General features: G+C 41.4%; 1 protein-coding gene across 1 annotated transcript; it reads right to left on the reverse strand.

Annotated features, from left to right (window-relative positions):
- On the reverse strand, window positions 1–1190 carry LOC131244165 (uncharacterized). Its single transcript, XM_058243813.1, has 2 exons — window positions 945–1190; window positions 1–408 (listed from the first exon to the last, which is right to left on the reverse strand). Exons 1-2 carry the CDS (start codon window positions 1188–1190, stop codon window positions 1–3), a joined length of 654 nt encoding a protein of 217 aa, XP_058099796.1.
- Between the last annotated feature and the right edge of the window lie 10409 nt (window positions 1191–11599).

The raw sequence follows: 11599 nt of genomic DNA on the forward strand, positions 1-11599 counted from the left end.
TTAGAAATATGGCCACAGGCGTCGAGAAGAGATCACCAAAGCTAAAGCCAACTTTTTCAACGAGGGATATCTCGTCTCTGCAGGTACCAGAGCTTTGCTGACGTGATACACTGGGAACTGTTTACCCTCATGCTCTCTAATCAACACCGAGCTCACTGCTGCATTGGATACGGCCAAGTATAGCAACAGAGTTTCACCTAGCTCGGGTTTAGATAGCAAGGGCGGTGATCCTAGGTATTGTTTGAGCTGCTGGAAGGTTGCCTCGCATTCTTTGGTCCAATCTACTATCTGTCTCCCCTTCAATTGCTTGAAGAAAGGGAGACATTTGTCCGTAGCTCGAAACACGAAGCGCTTGAGGGTTCCTACTCTTCCATTGAGCCTCTGTATATCTTTGATCATCTTTGGTAACTGCATGTCAAGGAGGGCTTTAATTATTTTCTAGATTTGCCTCGATCCCTCGCTAGCTGACTAAAAAATCGAGAAATTTTTTCGAGCTAATTCCAAAAGCGCACTTGCTCGAATTTAACTTCATTCGGTATTTGCGAAGGACGAGAAACATTTCTTCCAAGTCGGCCACATGGTCTATATCTTTAATGCTCTTGACGAGCATGTCGTCGATATAGACCTTCATTGTTCGCCCTATTTGGTGGGCGAACATCTTATTGACTAATTACTGATAGGACGCTCCTACATTTTTCAGACCGAATGGCATCACATGGTAATAATAAAGACCTTTGTCAATGATAAAGGTAGTCTTAGATTTATCTCTAGAGTGCATTACAATCTGATTGTATTCTGAATATGCATCCATAAAACTAAGTAACTTATGTCCCACAGTACTATCGACCAACTAATAGATTCCGGGAAGGGGAAAGCTATCTTTAGGGCAAGCTTTGTTCAAGTCTGTGTAGTCTACACAAACTCGCCACTTTAGCTTTTTTTACCAGTATGATGTTGGCCACCCAGTCTGGGTTGTAGACTTCTTCAATAAAATTGGCTTTGAGGAGTTTGCCAATCTCTTCTTCAATCACGGCATATCTCTCAGGGCCGAGAGCACGTCGCTTCTGTCGAATTGGTCGGGAGGATGGATCGATATTCATTTGATGTGTGATGATGGCGTGATCAATTCCAGGCATGTCCTCATGGGACCATGCGAAAATGTTGGCATAGCATCGGAGGAGGGCTACCATCTTGTCACACAGTGGTGATGTTAAAGACGATCCAATTTAGACGGTCCTGGATGGGTCAGACTCATTTAGCAGGATCGGAATGAGGTCCTCCATGGGTCGACCTCTCTCTTGAGATTCTTCGCACAGATTCAGCGATTCTATAGTCATTGCTTCACACGGGGCTCTCAATGTCATTACGTAGCACTGCCAAGCATCATGTTGATCACCTTTAATGATCCTGACACCTTGCTCGGTCAAGAATTTCATAGTCAAATGGTAAGTTGATACCACTGCTCGCGGGATAACATTGTAAATAGATACTTGGTTGGCCACAAGAAAGTCGACCATCATGGTGGCTTGATTCTGTCCATCCCCAGCTGAGAGGGGGAGCTGGATGGCTCCTTCAGGCATGACTTGTCTGCTTGAGAAACCGATTAATGGAGTTTTGACAGGTTGGAGTAGAGACCAACCAACTCCCATTTTATCGAAGGCTTGAACAAAGAGCACATCTGCTGACGATCTTGTGTCGACGAGGATCCGAAACACTTTTTTGTTGGTGATGATTAAAGTAATTACCAATGCATCGGCGTGGGGGAAGTGGATACCTCGGGTGTCCTCTTTAGTGAAGGCTATGTTGTATTTTTTTCACCTTTTGCTATTTTGAAGGTCATCCGAAGAGCAAAACTTCTTCCTCAGGATGACTAATACTTCTAGCGTGCACCTTCCGAGCATTGTTTGAGTCACCTCCTCTGTGGCCTCCAAAGATGGTGCAGGTTTCTCCAATTGGCTGGTTATCGATCGGTTGTTCTTCAGTGGCCTTGATCTGATCTCCTTTATTGTCGACATAATCCCTAAGATGACCATCGCGAATGAGTGCCTCGATTTCCTACTTGAGGTCGATGCAGTCACTCGTATTATGACAATGATCTCGGTGGAAGAAGCAGTATATGTTCTTACTTCTTTTGTCGGGGTTAGACTTCAACTTATTTAGCCATCGGAGAGGATGTTTATCTTTGATTTCCATCAGGACTTATTTCGGCGTCTTGTTGAGAGGGATATAAGTTTTGAACTTACTGTAGGGCCATTTGTTCGACTTTCGGTGGTCTCGAGATCAATCATCCTTTCTCGTCTTATTGGTCGAACTAGGCTCTACCTTCGTCTGCTCTTTAACTGGAGGATTTTTGCTTTGGATGGCGTCCCATAAGATTCGGGACTCCTCGGCATTATCATACTTCTGCGATCGTTTCAGAAACTCGGCCAGTGTGGCAAGAGGATTCTTGTCCAGAGAGAAGAGGAACGACTTGTCCCTTAGTCCGCTCATGATAACGATCAGGGTGGTCTCGTCCGAATGCGTTCGAACTTGCAATGCTTCCATGTTGAAGCGCTTGATGTAATCCTTCAAGAGTTTGCCTTCCCTCCGATGAAGTTCATGATGAAAGCTTGGCTGAGCTCCGAGAACAACTGATGGACCTAGGCTTTAGCTATTTAAAGCATAGTCGAGAAGCGTCGGGCAGAGTTAAGGAGAAGGCTCGGCACATGACCGCATCAGAAGCATCATAGAGTTCCATGTAGATCCGAAAGGATTCCATGTGCTCGATATTCCCTGTGAAAGGCGTGATCTGAGGTAATCAAAACCTATCCGGCAGTCGTGCCTGCAAAATCTCAGCAGTGAATGGGGATTCAGTTTCCTCCATCGTGGTCATTGCTGCGTTAGCTTGGTATGTTTGCTACTTGTTGCCAATTTGATCCCTCATGCTCTTCAACTCGGCTCTCCACGGTTCCCCACTCTCGGCAGTGGCCTCAACTAGGGCTCTATTGCACCTTCTTTGATTTGTCTCATGACGTAAGTTAGAGGCAGGCAAAGGCACAGTCTCGGACATGTGAGATGGGACAGGTTAGGCCGAAGTATACTGCTGGCTCGGTTGAGGGGCGACCGACACACCAATAGGCTAGGAGGGATAACGATCCGGCTGTTGTTATGCATGCAGGAGGGTCGGGGAGGACCGTCGGCCCTCAATGAAGGTTGAGGTTGGATTTGTTCCAATAGTCGCATCATGAGGCCCAAATATGATTTATATCCCTGACCTCTCTTTCGAGGTTGTTCATTCGACCATTCTTAGCACAAGTCTACAGACCGCGTCTACATGAGCCAGAGGAGGAACCTTGATGGCTTGCTTGTGACTCAGGCTGCCTTGGCTGCTCTAGTAGTTCCAAGGCGTGATTAGTCGTAGGTAAGGTCACGATTGGAATTGCCACTGGAGGGGATTGAGCTTTCTTCTTTCCCTTAGCCATCGTAGATGTTGCTAGTAGAACTGAGAACGGCTTAGAAAGTCATTTTCCTCAAACGATTCCAAACTGTTGATGCAATTTTCCAACAAACCCTCCACAGTTGACCCTCCCAAACCTGTATAGATGTAAAAGAGAAACAAAGAAGACCCTGGCTAGTACATGGGACTCTCCGATGCCTAAGTCAAGAATGAGGTCTTTTTTGGTAGGTTAGGGTTTCCAGAAAAGAGACATCGGTTGAGTATTAGGGTAAGAGTAAGCGTACCTTTGATGGTTGGAGATACCTCTATATATAGGGAAGGGAGCCCAATTACGCGACGACTCTTCCTGATATCTTGGAGATCTGTTCAGATCCGGGATACTTGCGAGATTACCGGCTGCCGAGGTTATCGGGATCTGATCTTATCCCCCGAAGATCTAGGGAGAGATCTTCGGGATGTTAGGGGATTCCTCGAATCTATAGCTCGGGTTTAAGTCGGCTCCTATCGGTGGGTGACGACTAGGGAATAAGCAATGTCGATTTCCTTGACAGATCAGCATTCACCATCTTCGACCAATGATAACAGATCAGCATTCACCGTCTTCGACAAATAATCAGGTCGGAGGGTCCGTGTCCCCTTTAGCTGGGTGCTAATGGTCCTTAACCTTGTCATGGGACGTTACCTGACCTTTAATCGGACATTGGCCGATTTATAGCCGTCCAATGGCCGAACTATGACTGAGCTATGGCCGGGTACTAACTGATCTGGGGTTGATCTATGATCGACCTATATCCAACCTATGGTCAATCTATAGTCGAATTGTAATTGACTCATTAGGTCAGAACACGGTTTATCCGAATGGTCTCATAATCGTATTCTTTGAGTGTCCTTATAGTTGCCTCGACCTCCTTGAAGGTCGGTATGTTTCTAGACGTAGACGCCTTATCAAGCTCGAGTTTCACTGGGCCCGTTCTAGTTAAGTAGAGTTGGTCCATTCCATAAGCCGACTTATCAACTTGTCAATTTTTCCTCCAACAAAAACTAAATATGGCTTTCTACTTCTTGACTCATAAATATGTTGTTTACCAAACATACTTATCAGGAAAATAAGTAAACACAAAGATAAGGTACCTATAGCATAAGTAGATAATTTAAAGTAACTTAGATCCAAATGGCCCCTATATAACCATTTTCGATCTTTTGTTAGCTAGTTGCACAATACTTGGACTATTTGAAAGGAAAAAAAAATAATATTAATAATGGTAGATCTTCCCTTAAATGGGTTTGGTGGCACCAAATATCATGAAAGTTCATGATTAATCATTACAAGGGACTGTTTAATAGTACCAAATGATAAATTTAATTATTAATCAGTCTAACTTCGGGCAAACTTCATGATATTTCATGAAATTCACTGTAACCATTCACACCCTAATTTAGTGCAAAATAACATCAAATTTCCTGACATGCACCAAACAGACACTAAATTTCATAAAATAAAATAAAATCCAACTGTGACTAGGTTCTCAAGACCTGAAGAACGAGTCAAGCCACTACTTGGCTAAAATTGGTTCTGATGGAGTCTGAGTAGGCTCAGGCGAGTCACATCCGACTCCTCCCAATTGTCAATCATGATTTAAGTATTTTACTTATGGACCACCGAAAATTACTAGGGCTGAATGTGCCGGGCTCGGGACTGCTAAAGTCGAAGTTTTGAATAGGTTGCCCCAAAACAGTTCAAAATCCGGGCCGAGGACAACCCCAGGCCCGGCACGTTGACAGCCTGGGGTTTAGGTTGCGCAAAGGGTACACCGGATCTCATAGTGTGCCCCATGCTTGCTGACGTGTTGATCTAGATCGTTCATTAGGTTTGCCTGGCTTTCGATGGGCCACCATTAAAAACTTATAGTGATAAGTAGATGTTAACTTTCCAAACAATTGCCCCTCTTTTCACAGCCGTCCGTTTGCCAAGCTACAGACCAGATGATTACTGCGGTCTGATCAAAATGGCTCCTTGGAAACATAAGCTATCTGAAGTAGACTCTGTTTAGTGGACTATACATACTGATTGTGACACCTTCTTGTATACAAATAATCCATTTTTATGGATTTAAACGGATGGAAAGATTCCTCTGGCACGTACGAAATTTTCAGTGGACAATGAGAAGTGGGTAGACCAAACGGATGGTCCAGATCGACGGTTTGAACATCCGCTTGTTTAAAATATCAGGCGGTCTAAAAACGTCAACGGTCTATATTCAAGGTATAAGCAGAACCCACCGAATGAGCGGACCGACCTGACCTTTGAGCCATGGTAAATACATGGTTGGCCTACATTTGGAGCGGTCTGGATCTCACACATGCAACCATTCGGCAATTGTGGAGTACTGGTGAAAAGCTCACACATTCAACCATGCAGCACCATTGGTACAAGATCCAATCCATTCATAGGAGGCAAACTACTTGCTGTAGAGCGGTCCGGACAGTTTCACCGCTCAGAACTTAAAAGAACTTAAAAGGGACATATCTCACGAACCCGAATGAGCTACCAGACATATCATATATCATGTATGATTTTGGGGTAGGATGAACCAGTTTATCCACCCAACCCGCTATGCTAGTTGCCCATGCAGAATTTGCTAAATACCATTAAATTGGCTAACAAAATCCTGTTTCAACTTCATTTTTACTATTTACTGTAACTTTTAGTTTGATTATAACTTTTCACCCGATTGGGTTTTAAGAGTTGCGCCTAACATGAAAAGTGATTAGAATAATTAAGAGAACAGTGTGTGAAGCCAAATAGGACACGTACCCTTTTTGGCCAAAATCCACGCACACTAGTAGATTAATGACCATCTATAAATAATATGTTTACTATTTATAGTAAGTCATGAATTTTAGGAGTTTTAGTTGTAGTTTAATTCTGAAATTTATTCCATGGATTAGTATCCCTATTTAAGGGGATGTAAATCCGTTTATTCATTCATCAATCAATTAATTTATGAATTTTTTAGAGTATTATTTTTATTTTCTCACTTTTTCCTCATGGATTCAAGAAGTCTCTTTAAGGAGTCCACATAAGTTTCGTGGATTTGAAGTAGCTATCATTGATGAAGTTCATCTATGCGCGCGTCACTACTATTTAGATTCTTTTGCCCAAGAATCATGTTGTTCTACTCGTTAGGTGGACCACAGTTAAAAATAAACAATGTACCTTAGTAAATAAAATTTTGCTGACCTTTTGTTATCTGTCCAACTGTTTCTAGCATTGCGGTGCACCTGAGAACATGTAAGAAGTCAAATCTACTGATGGGCAGCTTCAACGTTTTACCTTTTGACCACACTTGACCTGTCTTTTACATACGTGTGGGCTCAGCAAAGCTACTCACAGTGATACAAAGTTCTTTTATCATCTCCTTGGTGCAGTCTTCTTTTTTGAAGATTTTGAGTGATTTCGTTGTTTTAGGCTATCCATGTGGATAATATTCTTATGTCTATTTGGACTTTTGAAAGAACAAAATATTCATGCCCTATCTTCATGTATATTCAAAGGGAAAGATAACATCCCTGACAACGGGGATCTCTCGTACTCAAGGGACCGCGTCCCTTTTATGAGGAATGGGGATTGCATGCAAGGACATATAGAGGCTTACATGGTTAATATATAATGTGGGATGAGTAGAGGACAATTAGGCAAAAATAACTTAAAACCATGCTATAGCCACTACAAGAAAATAGGCCTTTAGCTACAATTTTTTAGCCTCAGTTGAAAAAATGAAGGCCAAATGTGTTTTTCAGCCACAACTGCTAAGGAACTGAAGCTAAAAGTTCATTTTTCGCCTCAGTTGCTAAGGAACCGAGGCTAAAAGTCTACTTTTTAGCCTCAATTGCATAGGAACCGAGGCTAAAAGTCTACTTTTTAGCCTCAGTTGCATAGGAACCGAGGCTAAAAGTCTACTATTTTGCCTTAGTTACATAGGAATCGAGGCGAAAAGTCTACTTCTTAGCCTCAGTTGCATAGGAACCAAGGCTACAAGTCGACTATTTACCTCAGTTGTATAGGAACCGAGGTGAAAAGTCAATTTTTTAGCCCCAGTTGCATATGAACTGATGCTAAAAGTCAACTTTTTAGCCTCGGTTGCATGGGAACCGAGGCCAAAAGTCTACTTTTTAGCCTCAATTGCATAGAAACTGAGGCCAAAAGTCTACTTTTTAGCCTCAGTTGCATAGGAACTAAGACTAAAAGTTTACTATTTTGCCTCAGTTGCATAGGAACCGAGGCAAAAAGTCTACTTTTTAGCCTCAGTTGCATATGAACCGAGGCCAAAAGTCTACTTTTTAGCCTCAGCTTCATAGGAACTGAAGCTAAAAGTCTACTTTTTAGCCTCAGTTGCATAGGAACCAAGGCTAAAAGTCTACTATTTTGCCTCAGTTACATAGGAACTGAGGTCAAAAGTCTACTTTTTAGCCTTAGTTGTATATACACTGAGACTAAAAGTCTACTTTTTAAGCTCAGTTGCATATGAACCGAGGCGGAAAGTCTACTTTTTATCCTTAGTTGCATAGGAACCGAGGCCAAAAGTCTACTTTTTAGCCTCAGTTGCATAGGAACCGAGGTGAAAAGTCTACTTTTTAGCCTCAGTTGCATAAGAACCGAGGCTAAAAGTCTACTTTCCAAAATGTCCCGCAACGTATACTTCCTTATCCACCAATCCATCCATACATGAAACTTTGCATGTGTGCATGTATGATATACATACATTTAGTGCCCCTTGTCAAGTACCCATCCGAACGCGGATTAACCACTGACAGGTTGAGTAGCGAGATCGGTACTGAAGTGACGTCACCAAGTTACATGGGTCCCACCATGATGAATGTGCTATATCCACACGGTTCATCCATTTGGAGAGATCATTTGAGGGCATGAATCAAATAATGAGGCAGATAAAAATCTGAAATGAACCCCACTACAGAAAACAGTGGAGAAAGTGACATGCACAACTTTCCTAAGGTCCACCGTGATGTTTATTTGAGATCCAACCCGTTAATAAGTTAAAAAAGACATTATAAAAGGGAAAGAAAATATATCAGCTTGATCGAAAACTTTTGAGGCCCTTAGAAGTTTTTAACAGTGGGCGTCACTCTCTATACTGCTTTCTTTCTGTGGTGGGGTCCATTGGAGCTTTGAATCTTAGTCATTCTTTGGCTCATGCCATAAAATGTTCTCTCCATATGGAAGGACGGTGTGGATACAAAACATACATCATGGTGGGGCCCACTGAACTTGGTGACGTCACTTCATCAGCGATCTCGCTACTCTACCTGTCAGTAGCTAATCCACGCCCTACCCATCCTCACCTCCTTCCATCCTTCTTCCCTTCTCCTATAATACCCTCCTTCCTTGCCTCCGTTGTTTGTCCAAAAGCAAAAAAAAATGCAGAGAGAGAGAGGTAGGGAAACGAGAGAGAAGGAGAGAAGGAAACCGACGAAATCCTCTCGCATCTAGGGTTGCAGAAACCCTAACCGATTTTTCTATCCCTTTCTCTCTCTCCAACGCCCTACATTCTAAATCCCTGGAATTTCCATCCTAGTTTTCTTCCATGCTCTCCTCAATCTGCATTACTGGATTTTCTGGAGAGAAAATGGGGGGTTTCTAGGGTTTATAGCTGAAAAAGAATAGAAGCCTCTGAAATCACAGTTTTTTCTAGAAATTTCTAGAAATTTGTTCCGTTTTCCTGTTTGTAGAGGTGGATTTGACCATCGGAGATCTTCAAGGTGCTTTGTGTTTGTCACTTTAGAGTTTTCTGCAAAGGAATCAAGAGGTTTTCGGGTTACTAGCTTCAGTGATACTGAATCCTCGGAATTTGAGTTTTCCCATCTCATTTTTGGAGACATCTACCATTTTTTTGCTCGGATCGGAGCTTAATCAGTGCGGAAGCTCAAATCTCTGGAGTTTTCCAGACCTTTGGCTTGCTCATTTTCACTGAATTTTTGTAAGAAATATGACCTCTTGCATTTTGTTATCTTTTCTTAATGAGATTTGAGCTTCCCTATCTCTAGATTGTGTTTTCTCTACTATTTTTGGGAGATTTTGTTGAATCTGATAGATCAGAACAATCTAGTGTTAGGTTTTGGTCCTTATAGTGGTTTGATTTTATGGTAGATATGTTCATATATTTCATGTTTGGATTATGCTTATCAATTTTGTTCTATTGTCTTTTTACTAAAATGGAGTAGAGGAGATGTACTGTTTGGTTAGTATGGAAGGTGATCTGGCATATCAGTAGCTTTTCTGATGATGCAATGGAAAATTATAGATCTGTTTTCCTTTTAGATCTCATTGTTTGGAGCTTTGCTTTTTTATTCTTATTTTGAGTTGATGATGCATATTGCCTTCATTTTCAATTTTTTTTCTAAATTTGTTGATCTGTTGTCCACCACATAGCAGACCTGTTTTTTTCCTGTAGAATTTTGTTCTTCATCCCTAAGATGCATGCATCTTATGAAAGTTGTTCTTTGCTTGTGTTAACATATGACCTGCTAAAAATTTAGTAAGTAGTGACATTAGGTAGCCACATTATACCATCATATGAACCTGTCACTTCACAACATTTTTCTTGCAGTTATTTATCATGATCTTTTATGTGATTGACTTTATTCATCTTACACTATTTTTTACTCTACACATTGCACTGCATTTTGGATGGCCTGTTTCATGCTAGATGAACAATTTCGTCTTACAAGTCCTTTGAGTTGTGTTTCTTAGATAACTTTTGGGCCATTTGGGTTTGAGAAAGTCCAACTTGTAACTCCTCAGAACCCGCTCTGTTGTAAGACATATGACGATACCCGGCAAGTTAAGTTGCAAGTTGGTGTACATGTTTGGAAATCTGTTTCTTCAGTTTCAATGCATTTTATTATGAATTGGCTGGATGATGAATGTTAGTTTTGATTGATTAGGACCATATGATTCCTCTAAAGGGGTCTACTAGACTAGTTGTGTTTACTCATGTATTCTAGTTTTTTTGCATAGCCAACTTGGGTGTATTCTAGTTTCTTTAGCTGGCTTTCGATGGTCATATCTTTGAAAAAGTGCTAGAGATTAGGTTTTCTTTTGTTGGATAGCACTCCTATCTGCAGTCCAAAGATTAGATATTTGCTTAGGGAGTAGAAGCTAGTGATTGGTTTTGGTGCTTTGATGTGTCATTGCTGCTGACGTGTTATTGATTGCAGCCCTGCTGGAAGACCATTTACTTATTTTGCCTCTATTTTTTCTTGAATTTTGTTTAGTGTTGTATAATAGAAATATATGATAAGTGAGGCCTCCCTTTTTTCCTGAATTCATCGGAATGCATGTAATCCATTTGATCATATCAATAAAGTTATGGGTGGTGTGTTATTGAGGGTCAAATATTGCATTTTATCCCCCTTTTATATCTTGGTTTTATGAATATGATACTGCCTAATGTCCTATTTTACTCGTGTCTGTGTTGCAAGGTGAATTTAAGAGCTTGGATTGGAAAAGGTGCTAAAAGCATGGATTTGATGCTCAAAGATCACCAAGGTAAAGAATGACTCTTAGGAGACGAAGATTGAAGATTTTAAGGTCCCAAGATTCAAGAAATCAAGTGGAGAAGGAAAGAAATCAAAAGAACAAGTGTAGAATTCACATTGATTGTGTCATCAATCACCATATGACATCGAAGCTACCATTCAATGACATCAAACATGGGTCGATGACATTAAATTTATGAATGGAAATCGAGTTGGACGCTGGACAAATTGAAGACATTTCTCAATGACTAGAGGACTTTTTTGATGACTTGAAGCTTTGCTCGTTGGCATCGAAGCCTGTTCGATGACATCGATATTTTTATGGATTTTCGGCAAAACTCGTTGGACATATTGGGCACAATGTTCGATTACTCGAAGGCCTCCTTGATGATATCAAAGACCTGCTCGATGACATCGAAGCCTATTCGATGGCATCTAAATTATCGAAGAAATTGAAGTAACTTGTTGGACTGTTTTGGACGCATTCTCGATTCCTCGAACACCATTCGATGACATCGAAGGTAGGTTCTATAAGGCCCATATCCTAGTCCATACCATTCCATAGGCTTCCATGATCCTCTCTGTCGAATTTTGGCAACCCTCGAC

Source organism: Magnolia sinica, chromosome 4 (genome assembly GCF_029962835.1).
Source record: "Magnolia sinica isolate HGM2019 chromosome 4, MsV1, whole genome shotgun sequence".
NCBI lineage: Eukaryota > Viridiplantae > Streptophyta > Magnoliopsida > Magnoliales > Magnoliaceae > Magnolia > Magnolia sinica.

Excerpts from the sequence above, each read along its gene's own strand:
- LOC131244165 (XM_058243813.1), bottom strand. The coding sequence starts at position 1,190 with ATGGTAGCCCTCCTCCGATGCTATGCCAACATTTTCGCATGGTCCCAT. Across the intron at positions 409-944 it reads GGGTGGCCAACATCATACTG|TTACCAAAGATGATCAAAGA; the intron begins GTAAAAAAAGCT and ends CTTGACATGCAG.